Consider the following 25,976-nt stretch of genomic DNA (forward strand, 5'->3'; position numbering starts at 1 on the left):
AGTTCTTTAATCAACTTACCATACAACTTCAAGACTACTAATGGCAGCAGAAGAGAAGGGATACTTGTCAGAAATGTGCCCCCTTAACAGAGTTGTAGAACCACAGTATAAAGCACCACACTAAAGTCCTCCTCGTGGTTTGTACACATGTAAATCGCTTCCATATATTACTAGAAACAAACACTGCTTACCATCTCTCAAAACACAGGTAAATAAAAACAGTTTCCAAACACCCATACCTGTTGCTGCAACTGAGGATTTACAGACCAAGAGAAAAAAAAAAAGAAGTCTTTCTGATAAACAAAAACATATTTTTAAGAGAATGACTTCAGTAATTACGAATAGGTACATTCTTCCACCTGTAACATTTTTACATCTTCTCTGTTCAGATGTTCTCACTAAGCATAAAACTTTGTTAAGATATTCCCATAAACCACTTTTAATGGGAAATGCATTAACAACTGCAGTAGACTTGAAAAACACTACAAGAAAGAAATGAAACCACATTGCTTGCATGCTCTATGTACAAGTATGACAAGAGTAGACATAGAGGCAGCTAGCTCAGCACATTGCAGGGAAAAATGAAAAAGCAAAGATGAAAGAGCTTCTCAGCTTTTCCACTGACCCATGAAGACGAATAGAAGCAAGCAAAAACTTGTAATACAAGAACTATGTTTTCCAGTCTTTTAAGTTTTGGCATCCATTTGTGTGCCTTGTAGACACAAAGTGATATACTTCTCCCTTTTAACCCACTTCTGAAAGTACAGATGAAGCCCTTCTGACATACACGTCTAGAGAGGGATCTAGTTTTCCTTATGCAAGGTAAGCTCGACAAAAGACCTAGTTTTCACCAGGACAGCTTCCACTGCTCTCAGTACAGCTGTTTCTGGAGATGAGACCTGGACTTCATCACAGCTTCCGTCGTATCAGCTGAACAGTAAAACCTGGTGTACACTGTTCTCAGGTAGTGAGCAGGAAAGGCTTCAGGGCATCCCAGGCGGCACAAACACGGGTGACAACGCGGGAACAGAGTGACACGGGACCGTGACACGGGCAGGATGACCGCAGGGACACTTTTTGTGCTGGTCCCTGCTGCCCTCCCCGCTCTTGCGCCCACCAGGAAGGGGGCGGGCAGCCCGGTGAGCCTCCCTGGAGGCAACAGCCCGTCCCCACGGCCCTCAGGGCCGCCGCAGCCCCCGGGGCAGCGGGGCGCATCCCCGCCCGCGCCTACGTGGCCGGTCCCCTCCCCCGCTCCCCGGCCGCGCCGCGGCGACACGCACCTGCACCTCCGTCTCCGGAGGCCACTCGGTGTTAACCAGCAGATCGTACAGGATATTCTCCTCCCCGTCCTCCTCCTCGCCGGCACCGGCCTTCCCCGCCTCTCTCGGTGCAGCTTCGCTGCGCTCCCCGCCGGCGGCGGCCATGCTCGCCCCACCCACCCGCCGCCGCGGTAGCGACGGTGCCCGGCGGAGGCCAAACCAGCAACGCCTGCCCAGCGGGCGGCCTTTAACTCCTTCAGCGCTGCCGCCGGCCGAGCCCGCCTGGCATCGCGCCCTGCTCCTCGCCTCTCAGCGGGGCAGGAGGCCGTGGCCTTCCCTACCCGAGGGGCTTTGGGGCCCTGACAGGGCGTCTGCTCCGGGGAAAGCTCGAAGCTGAGGGCAAGGGAGCGAGGCCGAGGAGCCCCCACCGCCTCCGCGGCTCCTCTGAAGGGCGGCAGCTGCAGCTTAAGAGACCTCAACCTTCCCTCTAAGCCATGAGGGGTGGAACGCATTTTGGGGCAAGAAACGAGGAAACAGCTGCCAAATATTACATATGATGTACACCTATAGAGAGCATATATAAGTGAGCCTGCGTGTCTGCTGCCCCAGGGATTCCCGGAGGCCTTTTGTCCAGCACCCATCACTTCTGGCCGCAAGGTGCCACGGTGAGGGCCGCCCTGCTGTCATGGCTGCCCCACCAGCATGGCCGCCTCAGCAGCACTGCCCAGGGAAATGCCTGTAGCTGCAGCCTGGTGCTGGCTGTCCACAAAGCTTACAGTGAGACAATTTAGGATATGGAACACCTAACGTAGGCAAGGCCTGAGTGTATTAATTAAATCCTTACTGAATAGGAAAAAAAAACAGGAAAAAAGCAAAAGTTGTGTATTTCTCACAAATTACTCTTCCAACTTCAATGGTGCTATGTAGAACGTCTAAATATTTCAGTCCCACAAACATTTGCACTCATAGAGTTCAGCTCTCTTAAGCAGATAAAAATGAGCCTGTTTATAAATCACTATTAAAGAACTAAGGTTTCAGTCTCTTCCCTGCAACTTGCTAAAGTGTTTGTAAAATTGAAAGAAAATTACCTCACACCCTGCTACTTCTGCTCCTATACTCTAATTTTAACTTGTATTTAGTAGCCTCTCAGTCTTGTAGGCAACTGTGCAGCCTAGAAGTCAGCTAAACTAAAAATTGAATTCTGAAACTAGGGCTTCAGGGCAATACAAAAGCTGTGTTGGATACTTGGGAAACACTTCAGGAGGAAATAGCTACTGAGAAAAAAATGCTTTCTGGCTGTCTCTTAACATTTCTTTAGCTGTATTTGACAATGTAGCTTGTAAAGCAATGACAAATAGTATAACATAATGTTCATAAGTTTCAAAGAATTGTGGGAGATTTATAGTAAATTACACTCTGGATTCCACACCAACAAGCAGCACTACGTACTGATATCAAGGTCTGCCTACAAACACATTTTCTCAGAATCACAGTTGAATCTGCAGATTATTCATATCTGTGTCTTTAAAAATTATTAGATTTTCCATTTTTCTAAAAGCAAGCAAAATAATGATTAACAGATACAGCAAATAATAGTGAAAGAAAGGAAGTGTATCAAATGAAGATACTCCCAAAGGAATTATTAATACATAAGAAGCCATCGTGATGCAAACAGCCTGGTACTAAAGATACAAAATAATACCTGCTGTATTTTTCTCTGAACAACACCTTGTTTCTACAGCATAAGTTAACAGTCAGTAGAGCTTAATGAGTATTTTAAAAAATGTCTTGAAATTTGAAATAAATCTCCAGGGCAAAACCAGTACTCAAATTGCAAGACGGTAGTCAAGAGAACTACATTGTCAGAGATGCTGTTGTTTATTTGGCCTTTGAACCAGAGGTGTCTGTATCTGAGGTCTGCCTTAGAAAAGATTAAAGTGCTTCACGATGGAAAACAGTAGGTAATACTTTATTATGTGCCTTCCACTTAACAGACAAATGCACCATTGATTTGTGGTGTAACTGTAGAAGCTGCAGTTTTTCAATTGCAGTCTAACTTTATTTTTATAATAACACCCCAGAGATTCTTGCCTCTAACTTCACTAGACGGTAACCTAGAAGAGAATTGTGCAGAATTTGAAGAAACTTCTGTAACTGGAGAAGAATGTATCCCCATTAATTTATGTCTAAAAAATAAATTGGTGTGTTATCTATGTGTGAAGGTACTTTTGTTCATATAAACCCCTGAATACTTTCTGCCAAGCATGTTTATTGTAGGCAATTATGCAAATGAGAATCACACCAACAAAATGAAAAGATGACAGTGCTGTATGCAAATACAAAGCAGATGCTCATTGTATACACACAATTTGTGTTTAAAACATAAGTTACCCCGGGTGTAAAGCAGACTGTTGGTTCTCATGACTTTACTGTCTGTATGAAGCTGGAGCTACGAGGCCTGGCACCAAAGGCAGACTCAAGCTTTGATTTGCAGGGGAAAAAAACACGCTGGGCTTCCAGGAAAGTGGTAAAATGGTGAGCAGGAGACCTAAGTGTAGCCTAAAAATCCGTAAACAGAACAAAACTAATTCCTCCTTGGGTTTTGCCCCTGGTGCATTAGCTGTAGGGCCATGTCTGATCCGCGCCCCTGTGCGGAAAGGGGCACAAACGGGCTGGGGCCGGGGCCGGGCCGGAACGCGGGCCGCGGCGCCTCGTGCCTCCCACCCGGCGCCATAAAGCCGCGGACCGGCTGGGCGCATGCGCCTTGTGCGCGGCGGCCGTTGACGGTGTTCGGGCCGCGAAGATGGCGGCGTTTTCGGGTACGTGGTGCTGAAGCAGGTGGGGGGTGCCGCCGGCAGCAAAGCACCGGGAGAGCCTCTCGCCTCTGGACCTGCCGGCGCCTTGGGGTCTCCCCGCGGCCGGCGGACCCTGTCAGCGCCGTAGGCGGCTCCTCGGGCCTGCCCTCGGTGCCGGCCCTCTGTCGTATGTGACTTACCACGTAGCAGGCTTAAGGTCGAGGGGCCTGTGGGGATGTAGGTGCTCTTCCCGGCTCCTGGGGCTTTGGCAGGCTTTCAGAAGTGGTTACCAAAATGGATTTGCTGATTTTGATGCATATGTGGTACGCATGCATCCAGCAACTGGAGCTGCTTCAGAGTCAGACTCGTTCCTCAGGCTGACTGGTTTCTATAACAGGAGGCTCGTCATAACTGTTCTGTGTATTGCAATGGATAATAACTTGTTTTTATAGGAGTAGCTCTGTTCTGTGATATGGTTTGAAATATGTGTGTAAACTCTGATAGAAAGACTTACTGTTGAAGGAGGAAACATTACTGTTTGACCTTCCCCCATGTACATATGTGCATACATAGGCAACCAATCAACATTAAGGTACTGTAAAGTTTTAATGTATATGAGGTTTTTAATTTGTTCCTTTTAACTGAATTCTTTGTATCTAATCATGAGGGAAAATGTTGACACTTCTATAGATCTAGAGATGATTTTAGATGCTAGACAGCAGGATTAATGTGGTTGTAGTTGAGGAAAATGTTATAGTGATATTGTTTGATTAAACCCTTGTTCTGTATATTGAATTAAACTGTGAACTGGAAGTATATTAAAAATAGAAAAAATAATGTAGGGATTTATGTATAATTTACAATCAATAGCTATTTTCACTGCTATGGAAAAAGCTTTTTGCTTATGTGGGTTGTCTAATTTTGTAGGAGTACAGGCTAACACTTGAAAATATTAAAGCTTTCTGAAATCATATTACAAATAAGACATGTTTCTTATAGCATTCGTATTATAGTGAATGGAACAATAATTTTTGGCTGCATACATCCATGTATGTCAGCCTAGCTCTTTATGTGTGTACGTGTGTGGTGTATGTGAAACCCAGCGTGTGACAGTGTAAAGGCTAGCATGTAAAAGCTCCCTTTAGAAAGGTGCATATTTATACTTAAAGAAATTGATTTAGAGTAACCCTATACACCTGAAAAGATAACCAGCAGCTAAATTGTTATTTTGATGGTATAATACCATCATTTGGGTTGGTTAAGATCTGCTTTCCTCTTGCCCTTATTGAATAGCTGTAGGTTTCTTTTTTTTTTCTTTTTTAAATAGAATTTGTTCATCAACACACAAACATTATTATGTGGCTTCATATTTAATTTGTGTCTGAAGTACGACTATCAGACCTTGCTATGAGTTTGCCAGAAGGGGTATCTAAGGAAAAAACCTTTCAAAGCTGGATGTGATTAGTAACTGTATGAAAATTAAAGCATTGTCAAGTTAATATACATGCTGTAAATGTGTAAGGCAAGATTTGGTGAAAAGAAACTAAAGCGTCTCAAATTTGAGGCTTTATATGATACATTTTTTTTTTCTTTTTTCAAAAACTGTTTGCATCTTAACTGTAGAGAGAGTCAGGATATTTGTGATTAACAAAGTCTTCCCTGTTTGCATAGGCAGTTTCCTTAAACGTGCAAAGATAAGTAACTTGCCCTTGAAATGGTGCTCGGTTCCCAGTGTGTTTGCTTTGCTGCTATGTCAGCGCCTGCCCCTATGCCTACTATATGCCTGACTTATTCCACTATAAGTGGGGACAAGTGTCAAAACTATATGCAGGGAAGGAAGAATATTTCTTATCTGTCACTTGAGTTCTATAGAGAAGGCTGCATGTGCTGTTGCCAAACAGAATGCTTTTTTATTTTTTCTGTATTTGGAAGTGTTGACACTTAAAAATCTTTTGGGCTATGTTGAAGTAAGTAACAGTGCTTGTTCCTTTTTTCTTGTCTTACAGAAATGGGTGTTATGCCTGAGATAGCTCAAGCAGTGGAGGAGATGGACTGGCTGTAAGTAGGAATGCATTTGGGCCTGGCAGAATCTAATTTGCCTTTCAGTGATATATGATGCGCTTCTAGAAATACCTCTGCTGTCACATTAAAACAAAGGAGCTATGTGTTTTCCTTTAACTGTCACTGCATCTCGTGCACTTCCTTTTAGTGTGAATGACTGAAGAACACAAATTGTAACTGCAGTGGTAACATTTAAACTTGGACAAGCAAAGCACGACTGCTTATACCTCAGTGTCATTTGTTTGATAAAAGCCTCTGTGCTTCTGTTTCTGTGCTTCTGGTTTGTTATGTGTTGTGAGATTATTGGATGAAATACTGTCACATAATTGATGCTAGTTCAGTAAATGTTTTCCAGACTGTGGTCTGAATTTGTGTTTTTCAGAGTTGATGCTTGTGCGTCAGTCTTCGACAAAAGTTATTCTTCCTGGTTTTAGTTACTTGTTTGACTAAAATATTTTACTTCAGAGCTTGTGTTGAGTTGTCATTCAGAATGTTATCAGTATGGACAATCTTAGTGTTTGTAGTTCTTCTTTTCTCATATGCATGGTATTGGCTGTGATTGTCTGAAAATGCTGGTTACATTTAGTTAACTTTCTTTTCCAATTTTGAATAGGAATCTTGTAAATGAGGGCTGTGTAAGTGGCTTTAAAAGTGAAACTCACTTGAAGAAAGGAAAACAGGGAATATATAATTAATCTGTTTCTTTTATAGTTTAGCATAGTGATGTGAGATGTAGCCCTCTTGTCAGGGTGCAGCTGAATCAACTGCATCCACTAGTCACTTCCTGTCAAGGTACATCTCCTGTTCCAAGCTCTCCTTGTAAATGGAATCCTTTCCACTTCCTTAGCTCCAAGCCAGGAAGAATAGCATTTACCTGCTATTTCCCATTGTGCAGATGACTGTGGTTTCTGTGAGTTCCTATGTAAGCAAAAATCCTTTCTTCTGCTGATAACATTGATTTGTCTTAATGTGTTCTTTCCTGTAGTCTTCCTACGGATATCCAAGCAGAATCCATCCCACTCATCCTGGGAGGTGGTGATGTACTTATGGTATGTATGCAGGATAGCCCTGTTCCTAGAAAGCCTATGTCTTTTAATTGCTGTTTGTGCAGTCAATTCCCTCCTTTCCAGAAGTGTCCATAGTTAGACTAGATCTCCTGTCCTTCTTCAATAGAAGGTATATTCTTCAGCTCTTTGAGTTCCTGGTGTGTTTCCAACTGTTCTTCCAGATGATATTCATTCTTTCTAGGCTTTATTTTTTGACTACTTGACAGGCACTGCCACATAACTGAAAGCTATCTGATTTCATCTACTCTACTTTTTGTCATAAATACCTGACATAGATCTGCATGGAACGTGACTGATACTGCCTAAAAATGCTTCGGTATCGATAACCTTGAAGATACCAGATTAGTGTGCCGTGTTCATCGTGTCTTTTGCGGACCTCTGTGTTCTTGATTCCGTAACCAAAGTAATGCTGCCTGTAATCTTCTGTAGTGCCTCCAGAGATCAGACATACATAGATAGTTTTTGTGGTGGACTCTGAGAGGTTTTTTTATATTTCTTTGAAGTCCATTGTAAAGGTTTTCCATGTTTGTATTCGCATCTAATTTGTGTGAAGCAACGGCATTACTCTGTAAGATTTTTCTGTATTATGCAAAAGTAAACTTAGTTTATAGTTTATTAAAATAGAACTGTAGAACAGTCCTTACAGTGTAAGTTGCAACTCTGGTTAAACTCTTAAATTTTTCTTCCTCTAGGCTGCTGAAACAGGGAGTGGAAAAACTGGTGTAAGTAATCAAATTTAAATTAGCAGAAAGTAAAAGTCTTTTAAGTGGTGAGAGGTGGTGCGTGTGTTTGTGTGTATGCGTATATACAGACACAATGTGTATATGTTTGTATATGTATTTAAGCAGTATTATTAATAGCCTTTGCAAACATATATGTAGGCGTGTTTTGAAGTGTTTCTGGCCCTGGGTATTGCACCTGAAAACTAGGCTGACTGTCTATCTAGAAATATTTGTATAAATTGTGGCATGAAAATAACTTTCCATTTTAGGCTTTTAGTATTCCAGTTATCCAAATTGTTTATGAAACACTGAAGGACCAGATGGAAGGCAAGAAAGGAAAAGCAACTATTAAAACTGGCGGGGCAGGTAAGTTCTTATATGTCACACTCCTCAAGTTTGGAACAGTGTCAATTCATGTCTATTCCATCACCTCCCAAAGTAAAATTAACCTAACTTGCCATTAGATAAGTATTTTTCCCTTAATTTAAGATAATGTAAATAGAATATCATCACCCCAGATCCTATAAAACGGTGAACATAAATTTACTGGTGGAGTCATGGAAACAACTGGGGTGAGTTTGACTGCGGTGTCTTAGTAATTCTCATTGTCTTCAGCTTAAGGCTGGCTGATCCACACCACACTCTTCAGTGTTCTTCTGAAAGCCATACTAGTTTAGTGCCTTGCAAGATGTGAAGTGGTAGTACTGTCTAGCTTAAAAAAAGGAGTTAAAAATCTTCCAGTTTCAGGGATAGATGAGACAGCAGCAGTGACACCACACAGTTGGTATGGGCCTCTTAAGTGAGCTTGAGCAGAAAGCTACTAGGCTCAAACTTCTTTTTTTTGTGGCTGGGGTATCACTGTAGTGTGTCTTTCAGTTCTGCTGTGCTGAATAAAACTGTTGCATTCCTTTTGGCACCTAGCTAGATTTGGAAGCTGAATAACAGCATCTTGAGTTGCTGCAGATTTGAAGTAGTAAACATTGAACTGAGCAGGAAATGCACAGGGCCAGGACCCACTGATACAGAATGGACTGTAACCATGATAATATCCTCACAGTATTTGAGGGTCTGTTACAAATCCATTTAAATAAGCTTGCAACTTGAAAGCTAGTAACCATGTCCAGTTTGTGGTGTTTGTAGACTGAGACTTATGCAAGTGACAGTAGCTGTACAGGCAACACCCTGAAGATGTTACAGAAGTTCTCATCTTTCAGCTTCATGATAACTACTGCTACAGTGGTGACAGTACAGTCAAAAAAATGAAAAAAATAAAAATACTCCTTGAAAGAAGGTAATGTGAATACACTCAGTAATCCTAGTTGAAATGTCATCTAGTTTTATAAAAAAAATTATATTGTGGAAAAAAAACTTATATTGTGGAACCTCTAGACTTTGCAACATGTTATTGGGCCTATGAAAAATTAAGTTGGAAATCTTATGTTATATGTGCAATGTATGGGCTCTGTAGTAATGGCATTTTAACTGATAGCCTGAAAAATACCTTAATGTAAACTTGGAACAGAAATAGCAAATAAATTTCAAATTTATTGCTTTTAATGTAGTTTTGGATGTTTTCTGTGTGAATGTGGTTGTGATTATGTGGAATTCTGGCTTATTCTGGCCTTCATTGTTTGCAGTTGTATTTTTAAGTAACTTAATCTGTGCTCTGCTTAATGGAATAATCTAAGCTTTCATAGAATACCTTTGCATCATGCATCTGTGCTGCTTCTTCAAGTTGTAGGCCTTCATGTTGACCTTGTGGTATAAATTGCATTGGAACGCAGCTGTCTCCCCAGAAAATTAAGCCAGACACTGTAGAGCCAATATGAACTTCTAATTTGAGTTCTCCAGGCTTACCTTGTTGGTTTAATGCTTTTTCTATTGCTGTCTTTCAAACCTAGTGCTCAATAAATGGCAGATGAACCCATATGATAGAGGATCAGCTTTTGGTGAGTAGTCCTAATGTTCACTTGGTGAAAAAACAAATAAACTAGAAGAAAGTATGCATGAAAGTTTATTTTAAAAGCAGTTAGGCAATTTCTTTAACTAAAACTGTCTTGTAATTTTCAGCAATTGGATCAGATGGTTTGTGTTGTCAAAGCAGAGAGGTAAAAGAATGGCATGGATGCAGAGCAACTAGAGGCGTGACTAAAGGTAGATATAAAATCGTGTTTTGGAGACTCTTCTAGAAGCTTCAACTGAAATGCCTGCTTGTCACCCATTGTTAATGTAGATGGTTGCATTTAAAAGTTATTATCCATCTGAGCAAATGTGCCATTACTCAATTTACTGCTAGCTGAAGACTTTGGAATGACAAATACCTCTGTTTTGCTCTCCTTGTGTTGTAAATTACCTTTTCCCTGATAGGGGATTGAGTCAGAGGAGACAGAATCCTAACTAATATTCATTAGAACACATTTTATTAAGGTGTTATTAATAGGAAATAGCTACTCACAGTGCTTTCAGTTGTTTCCTCACACACTTCACATAGATGAACACACAAATTTCATGGTTACATGGTTGGAGCAATGGTTGAGAGGCCAACCCCAACTCTTTACTCAGAAGCAGAGTCATACTGATACTCCAGTTGTTCTAGATGTGTCTTCAGAAAGACCCTCAAACAGTCTAATTTCATCAGGTGTGCAGATAACCCTGTAGTCTGTCTGTACATAGCAACCAGTTGGATGTGGTTCAAGTTACACAGCCAGTTGTTGATACTAGTGCATGCTGGCGTTTTTGTACTGCTTCAGCAGACCCCTGGTGTTCTGAGTTTATCAGTTCTTGTGGATTCAGTAGAACCACTGGCCTCTCTAGCTTATCATTCCTTTGGAGCCTTTCACACACTACCTCTCAGCATGTACGTTTTCTCTATTTTTCCTGCTGTTCTCTGATAATCTATCTTCATTGCATACATAGGTACATACAGAACCTTTTCACACTAACACAATAGGGGATTTTGTGATACTTTCTGCAGGGGTGGAAATGTTAGACTTGCATGGTCTTGGAAGCAGCCAAACTGAACCACCTTGATGAAGCTGAAATTTAGGTTTTGTTTTAGATCCTTTCTTTCTTTTTTTAAAGGGAAATACTACTATGAAGTTTCCTGTCACGACCAAGGCTTGTGCAGAGTTGGTTGGTCAACTATGCAGGCTTCACTAGATTTGGGTGAGTTTCCTTCAAAAGAAGAATCCCATAGACAGTTCTCATATTCACATGGAATGGCGGGAGTCCTGTTCTAGTCTTGCATAGAGTGGGCTCCTTGGGAAGGATAGCAGTATTGTGGAATTTATAACTTTTTGTAGAGATGATGTTCTTCCTGTAAGAGGGAATCCACTTAGATAGCGGAAATGTTTCTTGTCTCTTGTGACTTCTTCCCTTTTATTTCAATTTTTAAATCAAGATGACTAGAGACTAGTAAAATCAATAAACATACTGGTACAAAAATACTAGTTTAGCATATATCAAAGCTAGAATTCTTTAATTAGCACTGTGTATTATTTTTTTACATGGTAGTGTTAGAGATTTCAGTTGCCAATACAAAGAGGAAAAAATGTAACTTGTCAACCAAAGATAAAAAGCTATACTTTATCTTGTCTTCAGGCACTGATAAATTTGGCTTTGGCTTTGGTGGCACTGGTAAGAAATCTCACAACAAGCAATTTGACAGCTACGGTGAGGTAAGCTTGACTTGCTTATTGGTAGAAACATTATTAAAAGTTTTGCATGTTGGTTCTGTGTAACGATGAACTGTCTTTCATAATAGTGCTGACTTTTTAAGGGAAGGTCACTGGGCAAAAGTACCATGAAACATTGAAGCATTTTTTGGATAAAAGCATATTAACGCATTTAACAAAAGCGGTTATCGGCTTGAGGCTTATGATTGTGGCTAGACGGATAAACCTTTTCTGCGTGTTCCAGGTTAGAGGTTAACTGATCTCTTGGATTTATTTCTTGACTTGTTTCAGTCTTAGCTTGAACACCACCAACCTGTCTGTATACCTTGGTGAATACCTAAGTGAGGGCTTTGTATCCTGTTTACTAGTAGTTAAAATGGAAGTAATCACACAACTCCTAATATGTCAAAACACATACTTAAATGCTAGTAAGATGTAGTTAGTCATGCTCTGTTTCTGGCTATCGAGTTGGGTTTGCCATTAGAACTGTTACCTTAATGTACACTTCTGACAATGTCTACCAGGAATATCTGTAGTGGGTTTTGTGTAGTGTGCCAATCAAGAATGCAGATGTTTAAGCGTAATTTATATAAATATGAATAATACAGCAGAAACTTAAGTCTTCTTGTGGTATTAGTGAACTCTCAATGCCATAAAACTTGCAACTTTTTTGACTGTTGTGTTGTAGCTTTTTTTATAATAGTGATTTCTGAGCTGTTGAATTAGAAGCACTTCATAATATAGAGATTTTATTGAATACCTTTACAATGAACAGATGTCAAGATATTTAAATGAAGTACTTAAGTATACATAACACGCATGTAGCATCTCCTGCATGAGTTAGTCTTTTTATATAGTCAAAATACAGATTTCTGTTACCGTGTTTGGTGCTCTACACTTAGATTTACATGGGCTAATAAATACATGATTAATGCACTTTTCCATAATGCAGAGCACTTCCAGGTAAATTACTTAAATTTATCATTGTCAAAGTGTTCAGTTCTAAAGTAAATTTAAAGCAGCAATAAATGTTTAAGTATCTAAGATAAATTGGGCAGTTTACTGAAGATTTGTAATCAAATAAAAATAGGCATGCTATTTACAGCGGTATTATTGGAATAAAAGTTGAACTTGCTTCTCTCAAAAATTAGTATTTAGTAGGGAGAACAGGGAAAACTGTAATAGTTGACAGAATGTAAGCACTAAGTTTTCTTAATACACTGAACACTAAAATCTCTTAACTTCACAAACTTCTTACTGTTGTAGGAATTCACTATGCATGATACAATTGGGTGTTATCTAGACATAGATAAAGGACAAATAAAATTTTCCAAAAATGGTAAGTTTTATTCACTTTCTTTGGAATTTTATTGGGATGCTTTTATTGGGGGAGGGGCAGGGAAAGAAATGCATGCACATGCAGAGTCTGACTGAACAAACCCTGCTTTCAGGGAAGGACCTTGGCCTTGCGTTTGAAATCCCACCGCACATAAGAAACCAAGCACTTTTTGCAGCTTGTGTACTGAAGGTAACGTAGGAATATCACAGATATGCAAGATGGTGAAAATTGTTCTAGTTTTAGTAACTAACTACTTCTGTATAAAATTTGCATAGCCGCCTACAATTACTGTAGTTGTGCTTGTACACTCTCTTTTCCTTTGGTCTACTAGTATTTCACTACTGGAGTGGTCGCCACAGTGTGTTAGCTTTGATGAGCACTGTTCAAGTTAAAATATCGAATGTTTAACTTAAATTTAAATACTTAAACTGCAATATATGGGTAGAATAGCATGGATAACTAATTCCTAATACTAGTGCTATCTTGCCTGTATTAAACTTGGATATATTATGGTTCAACAAATATAAGCAAATAATTTGAAAGTGCCAAAATTCCTGTTTCCTTCATTCTCAACTCTAACATTACAGTAGCGTAGTATGTCTTTCTGGAGTTAATCTCTCTTGGATATCTCTCAAGTAAAGGCTTTAGCAAGATGTTTTGGTGGTGAGAGAAATGTAACAAGTCCGAAAAAGTGTGTTGGTTTTTTTCTTTTTTTAAATTGTGGCTTGTCACTGAAAATGAACGGAACATAAAAGTTCAAAAAAGGTTTCCATGAATCTGTAAACGCAGGAATATTTTGATGTAGAAGAAGAGAGTTTTAAGGACTAGAACCACGCACAAAATGTCTGGCAGGCTTTAGATGACTTGGGGAGGGGGAATGTGTAGGATGGGAGACAACACCACCTTCCCCTCCTTGTCTAGCTGGTTTCTCATGGAGAAATTATTTACGGAATTGTTTCTCATTTTATGTGGTCTCCTGATTCTGTCTGTATGACACAACTTTGTTGAAATCTAGAATGCTGAATTGAAATTCAATTTTGGTGAAGAAGACTTCAAGTTTCCACCAAAAGATGGCTATATTGGTCTTTGCAAGGCTCCGGATGGTAGTGTTGTAAAATCACAACACTCAGGTAGGTTAGATTTTTTAAACTTCTCTCAGTTCTATATTCAGATTATGTTACAGAGCATCTTTTGATCACTTTAATTGCTTCATTACTGCTGTATTCAAGGTCTTAACAATGATCTTACTGGTAGCAATATTGGTGCTTTTTTAAAGTATTCCAAATTTTCTTCATTTTAAACCACAAATAGTCTAATATTTTGAATTTAGAAATGCATCAGATAAAAAGAGAAGTTCAGTTAACACTGACTGAACAGTGTCATCTTGAAAATAAGTGTGCGTGTGTGTGTGTGTTTAAGGTCTGCAATAAAATTAATTATGCTGCATGGCCAGTATACCCACTATAATGGCAAGATACAGTTCTAGTCTCTGAATATGAATCTGAAGCTATTCATAATTGAGTGAGCAATAACATCACCCTTTAATGGAGCATTTAGAATCATGAGATTTTAGATTATTAGTAGAAAATCCAAGTTTGCTTCCAGTAAATAATTCCAGGATAGGAACGTAGTTTGTCTTAATGGCATATTTTTTTCACTTAGGAAGTGCACAAGTGGTTCAAACGCAGAACCTTCCAAATGCTCCAAAAGCATTGATTGTAGAACCGTCAAGAGAGCTTGCAGAGCAAACTTTGAACAATGTGAAGCAGTTCAAAAAATATGTCGATAATCCCAAATTAAGGTAACAATGCATCTTTTATAATTGTATTTATAGTATTGTCCATGGATGTAACTTTGCAGGGGGATGGGGAGTGTTCTGCTTTGTAGCTAAGTGGACCTTAAGCTGCAGTGCTGCTGATGGTAGCGTCAGTAATATCTGCTACCAGCCAACCTGCTGACTTTTCAGCTATAGTCAGACCAGTTAGGGGTGTTTTTGATGTGTTTTATGTATGGAGTACTTCCTTCTGGTATGACAAATCTGTTTGGTTTTTTTTTCTTCAGATTATCAAAGGTGTATGATACTTAATGTTTTTAATCAAGAAATGCTGATCTTCTGCTTACTGCCCTTCTTTTCTGAGCACTTTCCTGTGTCCCCCACCTTCCCCTGCCCTCATTTTGTTTGTTTTTCATTTCCAACAAATAGTTATATACCAGGTCTGCTCTGTTTACATTAGTTTGCTCACAGGACAAATGTTGCAGTGATTAGCATGGGGATGCAGTTCTGAAAAATGAATCTTCTACAAGCTGCTTTGGTCTAAAGTTCTTTCTCTTTTGACTGTGCTTATAAAACTTAAACAAGTGTCTCCATATTCTTAACCACAGTCAATTCACAAGAGTGCTTTTACTAGAATTGCAGGGGAATAGCAATGGGGCGAGGCAAGCTATGATGTAAGATTCATTTAGTTTACTGTTATTTGCATTTCTAGCTTTCAAGAACACAGGAAACTTATTAAACCAACTTATGCTTGAGATTTTTAAGGAACAGATTCTTTTTTAAGATTTATTTGGTTACGGTGTTCATGTGTTTAATACAACAGCGATAAAATAATCAAATTCAAATACAGCTCCGTAACAAAACTTTTACTTCTTGAATTAAAATATAATACACTACATATGAAGGGATGAATTTTAAAATTTTATTTCCTATTCTTTTGTTCTTAAAATTACTGTTCAGAGCTGTTAATCATTTGCTACTAACAAAAATCAATCTTCAGCCAAATGTTTAATGTATCTTATGAATATAATAAAAAATTAGCAAATGTCAGAATATGTTAATGTAATTTTAGGGAGCTGTTAATTATTGGTGGGGTTGCTGCAAGAGACCAACTCTCTGTACTGGAACAAGGAGTAAGTTGTTTTTTTGTTCATATGATTTAATAGTTTGGGTTCTGAATAACTAGAGAATAGTAATGATGCTGCTTGTAACTCCTGTAAACCTGATTAAAAAGAAATTGTGCAGTCGATAGCAAGCTCATGTTGCACTGGTCTAGCATCTGTTGCTTTACTTCCATAGCAATTGTCAGTACAAATGCTTATAGTAATTGGTCAAATTCTGTTGAAGCCTGAGTACTTCTGAAATTATAAAATAAAGGTGTAATTTTTGCCATTGGTCCTTAACTAACAAGACAGAGACAGTTTTCCTATTAACTTCTGCTTCACATTTGTGTGAATAAAACTGGTCTGCAATTGTCAGGGTCAGCCTACACCACAAACCAGTCTTACATAGAAGGAACTGGTCTAGCTTCAGCAGCATGGGGTGTACAGTCAATTCAGTCATGCTGCAGGGATAGCATAGTCGTCTTTTTTTTTTTTTTAAGACTTGCTTTTGGAAGTGAGACCACATCACTATAGGTAAGTTTTTTCAGTGATTCTAGCTGCCAAAATACAAATTTTCTCCTAAGCAGGCTTGAACTGAAGATTGCTAGACTTTCATCTGAATGCTAAATTCATGACAGTGAAGCCTTCCATCTGGCAAAACCTTAAGTTATTTCTATAGTTGATAGACTTGATAGGTGTATTTCCACAGCAGGAAAAGTTGAGTTTATTTTATCCCCATTTAAAAACAAATCTGTTGGCTTCAGATAACAAAGTTGCACAGCCTTTTTTTTTTTTTGGGGGGGGGGGGGGGAAGCATGGGGAGAAGGGAGCAGGGGCACAACACTTCACAAAATAAGGGAAGACTTCCTGACTAAAGCAGGTTCTGCTAATGAAATGGCCATAGAACTGAAATAAAGATTGCCCAGAGAGGCTGTGGGATCTTTATCCTTCAAGATACTGAAAATTTTACTGGGCAACTTCCTGAGTACTCTAAAGCAACTTAGATATTGTCCTTGCTTTGCATATGATGATGGGAGTGGGGACCAGATGACCTCAAGAGACCCCTCCAACCCTAATTTCTCTAGGATTCTGTGAAGTTATAATTAGTAGAAAATAGGGCATCATACTGATAATCATCTCATAATCCTAAATTTAGACAAAGCTGGTAATGCCATTAGTTAGTTATGGGATCAATTCATACTCTTCTGTATTTCATAGGTGGATATTGTTGTTGGAACTCCTGGAAGACTGGATGACCTGGTCTCAACAGGAAAGCTTAATTTATCTCAAGTTAGATTCCTGGTTCTGGATGAAGCTGTAAGTAGAGAACTAAGTGATACTTAAGTTCTGTTCTTAAATGCAATATTACGTTTCCTAAAAGAGTCAGTAAAACATCATCATTCTATATCATTTGGTACTTCAGTGGAACAAGTAGCTGCCTATAGGCCTTTTCAGATGAATCGTCTTATTTCTAACCATAGTAACCTACACATTTTTCCCCTTGTAGCCTCTCTGGTAAAGCTGTTTGAATTTTTTCTGATAGAGAAATATATTTCAGGCTGTATTCACAAGATTAGTGAAGTCTGCCCCTGTCACTATACAGGGAACTCGAAAAGACAAAGATGAGAGAAGCATTTTTGATAACCCAGCAGGTCTCGAAGCCAATGAATGTTGTAGTCAATATGCTGTGAAATGAATGCCTCTCTCTCTCTGATCTGGTATAGTACAACTGAATATTCACAAAGATGTAATGCCTTGGGGTACTAGCTAGGAGAAGCTGCTGAGACAGACATTCAATTTCTTGTGAAGCACAGCAGCTGTACTTGTAAATACTCCAAATTTTTCTTTTTTTTTTTTTCCCTCCTTAGTAATAATATCCCAGCCAAACATTGACCTATCCAGCTAATTAAGAGAGAACTTCTGAGACTGCAAATGTATTGCTTATTTAACTCAAATGTATAGACTGAGAAATAAGAATTGCAGCTTGCTTTCTTTTATTTTATTCCAACGTAGGATGGCCTTCTCCTCCAAGGTTATTCAGATTTCATAAACAGGATCCACAGTCAAATTCCTCAGATAACCTCAGATGGAAAGAGACTTCAGGTATAAAGTGTGTTCTTGGTTTTGTGGCTTGGGTTTTTTTTTGTGTGTGTTGGGGGGGGGGGTTTGGTTTGGTTTGTGTTGGTTGGGGTTTGGGTTTTTTTTTGTGTGGTATGCACTGCTTTCACTTGTTGACTATTACATGGCATGGAGGGTGCTGATTTGAGGTAGAGTTTTTTACATCTCTTGTCCAAAATAACACTTGTCCATTGATTTCAGTAATTGCCTGTGAATATGTATTTTTAGGATTCTAGATCTTGAAGCCCAGTGCTTAGCAGTATTTGGGTTATTTAGATATAAAAATATCTGAAAAATGAGTGACTACATGCATTATGATTTCTAATGCTGTAACAACTTGATTCAACAGCTCTCAGTAATTCTGCTTTCTTCCTCTTAAATGATTGGGTTTTTTTAAGAGAATAGTTAAGTAACTTATTTTGTGTCTTGACTCTTGTCAGCTGGGTAGTTCCAGTCGGGAACTCTGTTGTTCTACATTATGCTATTCAGCTGCATAACATTCTTCCAGTTCTACTTTGACCTTTTTTGCTGGGAGAATCTGATCTTCAGTGGTATCTGTATGGTTTTTTTTCTTCTCAGGTGATTGTGTGCTCTGCAACACTACATTCTTTTGATGTGAAAAAACTATCTGAAAAGATCATGCATTTTCCCACCTGGGTTGATTTGAAAGGAGAAGATTCTGTCCCTGAAACTGTACACCATGTAGTTGTGCTTGTAAATCCAAAAGCTGACAAACTCTGGGAAAGGCTTGGCAAGAATCATATCAGAGTAAGTGGTCTATAAGTGAAAATTTAAGATTATTTGCCCATGTTTACTTATTTAGCCTTCAGAATTGGGGCCTAATGTTGTAGGATCTTTGTCAGCTATTGAAACAGCTTAGTGTATCTGAAATAGTTTGTTCCATGGTAGTCAGCATCATGATATTGGTAATGTAATAACACTGTTTCTGAACAGCTCGGTCTTACAAACACAATTCAGGAAGATCTTGATAGAGTAACATTCTGATTTGTACTAGAGAACAATGGTACTGCTTTTTCACTCATTTCACGGCTAATGGTCTGTGGCCTAACTGTAGAATCACAGAATCGGTTGGAAAGGACCTCTGAGGTCATAGAGTCCAACCTGTTAACCTAACTGCTTGGTCTGCCTCTAAACCATGTCCCGAAGCACCACATCCACACATTTTTTGAATATTTCCAGGGACTGTGATTGTACCACTTCCCTGGGCAGTCTGTTCCAATGTCTAACCACTCCCTCCATGAAGAAATTTTTCCTAATATCCAATCTAAACCTCCCCTGGCGCAACTTGAGGCCCTTTCCTCTTGTCCTATCACTCGTTACTAGGGAGAAGAGACCGACACCCACCTCACTACAACCTCCTTTCAGGGAGTTGTAGGTCTCCCCTCAGCCTCCTCTTCTCCAGGCTAAACAATCCCAGCTCCCTCAGCTGCTCCTCATAAGACTTGTGCTCTAGACCCTTCACCAACTTCGTTACCCTCCTCTGGACACGCTCCAGCACCTCAATGTCCTTCCTGTAGTGAGGGGCCCAAAATTGAACACAGTACTCGAGGTGCGGCCTCACCAGTGCTGAGTACAGGGTCACTATCACTTCCCTGGTCCTGCTGGCCACACTATTCCTGATACAGGCCAGGATGCCATTGGCCCTCTTGGCCACCCGAGCATACTGCTAATGCATGTTCAGGCAGCTGTCAACCAACACCCCCAGGTCCTTTTCAGGCAGGCAGCTCTCCAGCCACTCCTCCTCCAGCCTGTAGCGTTGCATGGGGTTGTTGTGACCCAAGTGCAGGACTCGGCACTTAGCCCTGTTGAGTCTCGTACAGTTGGCCCTGTCCCAATGATCCAGCCTGTCCAGGTCCCTCTGTAGAGCCTTCCTACCCTCCAGCAGATCAACACTTCTACCCAACTTGGTGTCAGCTGCAAACTTACTGAGGGTGCACTCGATCCCCTCATCCAGATCATCAATAAAGATATTAAACAGAACCGGCCCCAATACTGTAGTTAGTACCTGTCTTTCCTGATTCATCAGAAGGAAGTAAACCTTCCAACATAGATCGTTCTGTCGAGTTTTGTCTCTAACCTATGTGAGACAAGCAATCCTTAGAGCAATGGATTTCATCTCGGACTACATTTGAGACCAGTCATGTGAGAAGGTGGTGGTGGTGGTGGCTGTTGTTGAAGTCTTTAGTTTTTGAGTTCTGAATAACCTTGGACTGTATTTCATTCTCAGCAACTCTTACGCAGTTAAAATCAATGGGTTTTCTTAACCCCTTGTTATCTCTGGAACATCCCTTTTGTTAGGTCTGTTACAGCCTTTTCATTAAATCTTAGCATGAATTTATTTCACTTGGATTTTAGGTTTATGTCTGATTTAGCCTAGCATAGAGAAAAAGATAAGGAATGTGTATGTATGATTTAGCCATGTTTATAGTACATTGTTTTCAGGTTTGGTGTTCTGGTTTTTTCATTCAGCACTTTTTTCAAAGGTGATTTCTATCCAATGTCTACATAAATAATTTTATTGCCTTTTTTTATGAACAAGTTTTGTGTGCTTACAGTCAAGATTTTTCTTGAGCTAAAGGTAGCTTAACTTTTGTCTTGTGGGAGAACAGAATGCTAAGATTACTTCTAAACTAATTTTTTGCTAATTATAAGTTAATGGAGTTTCCTCTATGAAGTATGGACTAATGACTTGGGGGTTTTATTTGTTTGGGTTTTTTTTTCCCCTAGACTGATGAAGTACATGCAAAAGACAATACAAGACCTGGTGCTAACACTCCAGGTAATCGGCAACACTAGCTTGTGACATAATCCTTTGTGAATATTATGAAGTAAAGCTAAATTATAGTGCATAGCAGCCTTAAGTCATGTTCTTCCAAATTTTTATTTCTACATTTTTGTAGTTGTGAAGAGAAATGTGTTTCTGTAATTAGGGGGAAGAGAAAAAGACCTGAGTAGATTTTTGCATGTGTGTAAACAAGAAGTGGTTGCTGCGTATAAGTAACTTGAAACTCCTTAGTAGTTTTGTTCTTTCTTACCTTGCAGCAGGGGAGCATGGGGGAGAGAAGAAAAAACTGAAGGTCTAGTTCACCTGCTCTGCTAATAAATGTTTAACTGTCTACTGAAAGGCTAGAGAAAACTTTAAATGTATGCTGTTGAAAGATTTCATATTTTTAAACAATTTGAGTGAAATAACTTCTTTACTTTTACTTAGAAATGTGGTCTGAAGCTATTAAAATTCTAAAAGGAGAATACACCGTTCGGGCAATCAAAGAACACAAGATGGACCAAGCCATTATTTTCTGTAGGACTAAAATAGACTGTGATAATATGGAGCAGTACTTCATCCAACAGGGCGGAGGTAGTATTTTTCACCAAAACCTTATTCTGCTCACTTTCCTGTTTACTTCAAAGCCAAAATTATATGACGGAGATCACCAATGTTCGGACACCACACAAATAAAATTGTGCTTCAAGTTTTTTGACACATTGATTGGGCATAAAAGTCAGGGTTTCGCAGCAGGGAGCTACAGGGGTGCCCTTTGTGGGAGGAGGCAGTGAACTGCCCTGTACCTGTTCCAGACAGCTCTGAAATGGCTGGAAACAACCCATCATGCACCAAAATTTGATACAATGAGAAGAGCATATAATGCCTTTGCTGAAATGTATATAAGAAAAAGCAATAGTTGCTAGGGGCTAGAGATGCAGGAGGAAATGTGTGTATAGAAGTGCACACATAAGGAGGCATGGAAGGAGAAATGTGGAAGAAAACGCCAGGGGACACTGAAAGGGGATGTGTGAGGAGAAAGGCGAAGACCCATGTTTGGAGAAACAAGGGAAGTTTAGACTAGGAAGGAGTGAGGAGACATGCCTGCACAGACCTCCTCTGGGGAGGGGGGAGGAAAGGTGTTTGTTTAATTGTTTGTCTTGTTTTTCCCCAATGTCTGTATCAGTACTTAGATGTTTATTTTAATTGGTAATAAATTAAGTGAAATTTCCCTGAGTTGAGACTTGCCCACAAAATGTACTTTTTTTCCCAGTTCTGTATGGTGTTGTGTCATAACTTTTATATATGATGTTATTAATGCATAGCAACTCTTTCAGGCCCTGATAGGAAGGGACATCAGTTCTCATGTGTCTGTCTGCATGGTGACAGAAAACCTCAAGAAAGAAAGCAAAACCTGGAAAGATTTAAGGTAATGCAGCAGATTCTTGAAGGCTTTTCCCTCACTTCCCGATATCTGAAATCCAATGTGTTGCTAGTTCTCCATTTAAATTAAATTACATTCAAATGCTCTATGACCCACTTCCTAAAACTGTGTGAGGCACAATTGCTGTAGGTGGAAATCTCTACTGTCAGTCAATATGACCTTTGAGTTTTGGTTGGGAGGATAGGTGGGCTTATTTTAAATAAAATCTAAATTTAAGCTCTGTAACAGATTACATTGTTTTTTAAAGCCTTTGGTTCTTGACTATTAAAAGTTATTTAAATATTAGACAGTTTGGTTTTGATTAAGCCATTCATGGATTTATACTTGCCTTATGCTGTTGGGGAAAGAAATAAGGATGTAAATTGACCAAGCTATTCATGTTCAAAAAGCACTGTTGTACTGTGGAAGAGCTTTATTTGAAGTGTTCCTAAATGTACGGAGACACTTCAAGGTGAAGTAAATGGGAAGGACTACTGTTTCATTGCCTAGGATTTTATTTGGTTTATTTAGCACAACACTTCTTACTACTGTTTTCATAGAGAGGAGATGTCCGTTTCTTGATCTGCACAGATGTTGCTGCTAGAGGAATTGATATTCATGGTGTTCCATATGGTAAGACGTAACTTTTTAAACTAAGCTGTTGAATTGCATACGGCTTCAATATATTTGCAGCCCTGTCCACTAGTTAAAACAGGTATATGACTTACAGCATCATTTTAAAAAGTTTTAGATGTTAAAGGCTTGAACTAGGCAACTTGTAATTTGATCGTTCACCATACTTTCTCAAATACCTAATGATGATCTGCATTGTTGAGGATTCTTTCTTTGTTTTTCCACTCTTGTCAAAAAGTAATCATGGAGAAAGCAGTTTTATAGTAGAAGCTGTAAGTGTAGGTAGTGCAGGTAATGACATCTGTAACTGCTGTAACAGGACATAATGTATATGGGCTGAGGAGAGTGACTGCAGCAATCAAAATGATACTTATTTTAGGTGTCTGGTCTGTGACTTTAGCTCATATATTTAAAAAAAAAACTTGTATTCTCTGTGGATTGTGTGTACCTTACACAGTTATCAACGTCACACTCCCTGATGAAAAACAGAACTATGTTCATCGAATTGGGAGAGTAGGCAGAGCTGAGAGGTATGTATATGTTCAGAGTAGTCACCATGTTTTCTTGAGTATTTTGTTGTTTCATAAGTTGGCAATAGTTACTGAAATACATTTTTCTCTCTATCTTCTCCCCTAATATTTCAGGATGGGTCTGGCAATCTCCCTTGTGGCAAAAGAAAAAGAAAAGGTAATTGTACTCCAAAGCAAAATTGAAGAGATGTTATTTACTGAAGATCTATCCACAGCTGATGTCTGACTTTAATATCCTGTATTGGAAAACTGCTTGTTCATTCTTGTTTAATTGAAAGGGAATTTAAATAGATATCTGAATTCTTTTACATGCTGTAATTAAGCAAAATGAATGTACTAAACTATTTCACAAAGTTTAAAAGTTGTTTTGCTTTATTTCTAGGTTTGGTATCATGTATGCAGTAGTCGTGGAAAAGGGTGTTATAATACTAGACTGAAGGAAGAAGGAGGTTGTACCATATGGTACAATGAGATGCAGGTAAATGTTTTACTTAACCAGAATGTTCTAATTCCTCTAAAAGACTGTAGGATATAGTTCTTGTTTTAGCCACGTAGTTGAAGTACAAAGCTAGTTTTGGGGTGTTTATAACCTTTGATTCCATTTGAAGAAGAAATTAGAAAACTTTGAAAGCTATACTTTCTATATTATTTCTTTAATTATAAAAGCTTATTTTAATACTCCCCACCAATTCTGTTGGAGTCTTATTTTCAGCTTCTCTATGGTCTTCCTAAACAAATGCTGTTAAGAGTTGCAGATTGTTAGTTACACATTTTTGTTTAGATGGTTTGTTACAAAACTGTAAATAACTTAAAACTGTTGTTCCTCTAACCTGGAAATAGTGTGTCACTTAAGTATATTTTCATTGTGATTTGTATACTAACTATGAATGCTTGTTAAATTCACAGTGCTTCCCTTCTTTCTACATTAAAGAAGGGTGAATGATGTATCGCCTGTGGTAAAATAAGCTTGGACTGTGAGCTCTTATTAAGTATCTTATACTTATAAAGTATCCCCACTCGCATAGAGTGGTATGTAAAATAAAGATTTCTAGGTAGAGAAAAACTTACTGAAATTTGAAATTAACTTGTATAGTTGTTTGAGAAAAAAGTGTGTCTTTGGTGTCGTAGACCATACTGTTTTCTGTGTACAGTTCCTGTTGAAACTATTTGAATGTGTCTGTTCAGAACACTAGTCTCACTGAAGACTTGGACCATAAGAGTACTCTAAGACTTTTCTTTTTTTTTTCCCTTTAGTTGCTGGGGGAGATTGAAGAACACTTAAACTGCACTATTGCCCAAGTTGAACCAGACATAAAAGTACCAGTGGATGATTTTGATGGGAAAGTCACATATGGGCAGAAAAGAGCTCTGGGTGGTAAGCAATGAACTACTCTTGAGTTACCTTGCTATGCAATGCTCAGTTTCTTCGTTACCTGCTGTGTAACTACAGAATAGATAGATTAAAAAAAAAAAAGCTGCTAGTTCTTTGCTGTGTTCTGGATTAGTTACGTGTAGTCTGTGGGTTGCAAGTGACCAAAGTGTGTCTATGCCTGTATTTTGTTTTGTTTGTTTGTGCTTTTTTTAACAAGTTAACAAAGTTACTTTAACTTTCTAAATGACTGTGGTTGAGCATTATTAGTTCTGCTGAAAAATGGGTTTGAACACATCATTTAGATTGGGTCTCTTCTGGCAGGTGGGCTGTATAAAGGCCACGTGGATATTCTGGCACCTACAGTACAAGAGTTGGCTGCCCTTGAAAAGGAGGCTCAGACATCTTTCTTGCATCTTGGCTATCTTCCTAACCAGCTGTTCAGAACATTCTGATTGTGCCACACTTGAGACAGGGCTTGAGTTAATAAATGCTCTACCTTGCAAATACAGAAATCCCATGCTGTCTCTGAGTAGCAGTAGTTAGAAAAGGATTAAAATAAAATATATGGATTAAAATTAAGTATACTTTTTGCATGATGAGCATCGTGCTCAGCATTGTTCACTCTGTATTAGCTGTTGTCTTGATAAAATAAAACACTTCAAAGATGAAATGGATTCTTTTGCTCTTTTGCCTTGAGGATTAATTTGCAGAATCATTCTTTGCATAGCTTTTTGATTTATTGAAAATAAAGTGTAGTTAAGCAAATCTGGAAGAAGGAGTGTTTAATTCTTTTCTTTGCAGAATATATATTAAAATTTATTTAACTAGCTGTGTACTGTAATTTTTAATGCTGTGCTTTTTAAAGATGCATTGATATTGCGACACCTGTTTATATTGAAGATATTGAAGAAAAAAAAAAAACTTCCTGAAGTATGTATTTGAAGCTCTTGGTTATCCTAAAACCCTAAATCTAGCCTGATAACTGTGTTTTGATTCTGTAATACTAGACTTTTCAAAGTTAATGTGTCTTAAATTTCTACAATTGATCTTGTACAAAGAATTCTACAATACTCCGAGTTCATAGGAAAGTAACACACCAGTACTGCAGCAGTTCATAAATCTTCGGGAAAATCTTTTTCATCCAGCAATATAAGGTTGAAATACTTAATGCCTCTTGTGCTGCTTTCAGGCAGGTTGTATTGGTTCAAATGAAGTTACTGTAGTCTGATTTGCATTTTTTTTAGTTTCCTTTTTTCTCTAACGATACTTCAGAAATTTCAATGACTTTGCCTGCAAATTGTCACCTAAAATTTCAAAGGTC

General features: G+C 38.9%; 2 protein-coding genes across 6 annotated transcripts in view; one reads left to right on the forward strand and one right to left on the reverse strand.

Annotated features, from left to right (window-relative positions):
• The window catches only part of NBAS (NBAS subunit of NRZ tethering complex), a 186,011-nt gene extending 184,559 nt beyond the window's left edge, over positions 1-1,452 (reverse strand). Inside the window, exon 1 of the mRNA XM_009466291.2 lies at positions 1,281-1,452. Within this exon, the coding sequence (XP_009464566.2) occupies positions 1,281-1,424 (144 nt within the window). The 5' untranslated portion in view covers positions 1,425-1,452. The remainder of the gene's footprint in view (positions 1-1,280) is intronic.
• Positions 1,453-4,002: 2,550 nt separating this feature from the next.
• On the forward strand, positions 4,003-25,325 carry DDX1 (DEAD-box helicase 1). 5 transcript variants are annotated; one of them, XM_009466290.2, is made up of 26 exons: positions 4,003-4,078; positions 6,061-6,112; positions 7,101-7,164; positions 7,875-7,904; positions 8,174-8,270; positions 9,806-9,853; positions 9,975-10,058; positions 10,986-11,069; positions 11,505-11,581; positions 12,845-12,917; positions 13,030-13,106; positions 13,933-14,047; positions 14,580-14,718; positions 15,764-15,824; positions 17,013-17,111; positions 17,808-17,897; positions 18,492-18,680; positions 20,661-20,712; positions 21,145-21,291; positions 22,035-22,126; positions 22,681-22,753; positions 23,211-23,283; positions 23,398-23,440; positions 23,666-23,761; positions 24,538-24,658; positions 24,977-25,325. In XM_009466290.2, exons 1-26 carry the CDS (start codon positions 4,063-4,065, stop codon positions 25,105-25,107), a joined length of 2,223 nt encoding a protein of 740 aa, XP_009464565.2. In that variant the 5' UTR covers positions 4,003-4,062; the 3' UTR covers positions 25,108-25,325. The 5 variants fall into 5 exon arrangements, with proteins under 5 accessions (XP_009464565.2, XP_087631493.1, XP_087631490.1 ...); XM_087775364.1 differs by lacking the exon at positions 4,003-4,078 and adding an exon at positions 4,262-4,646; XM_087775367.1 differs by lacking the exons at positions 23,211-23,283; positions 24,977-25,325.
• The last annotated feature ends 651 nt before the right edge of the window (positions 25,326-25,976 follow it).

This window comes from Nipponia nippon, unplaced genomic scaffold (assembly GCF_047370975.1).
Source record: "Nipponia nippon isolate SJK-2023a ecotype South Korea unplaced genomic scaffold, ASM4737097v1 scaffold_4, whole genome shotgun sequence".
NCBI classification, from domain to species: domain Eukaryota; kingdom Metazoa; phylum Chordata; class Aves; order Pelecaniformes; family Threskiornithidae; genus Nipponia; species Nipponia nippon.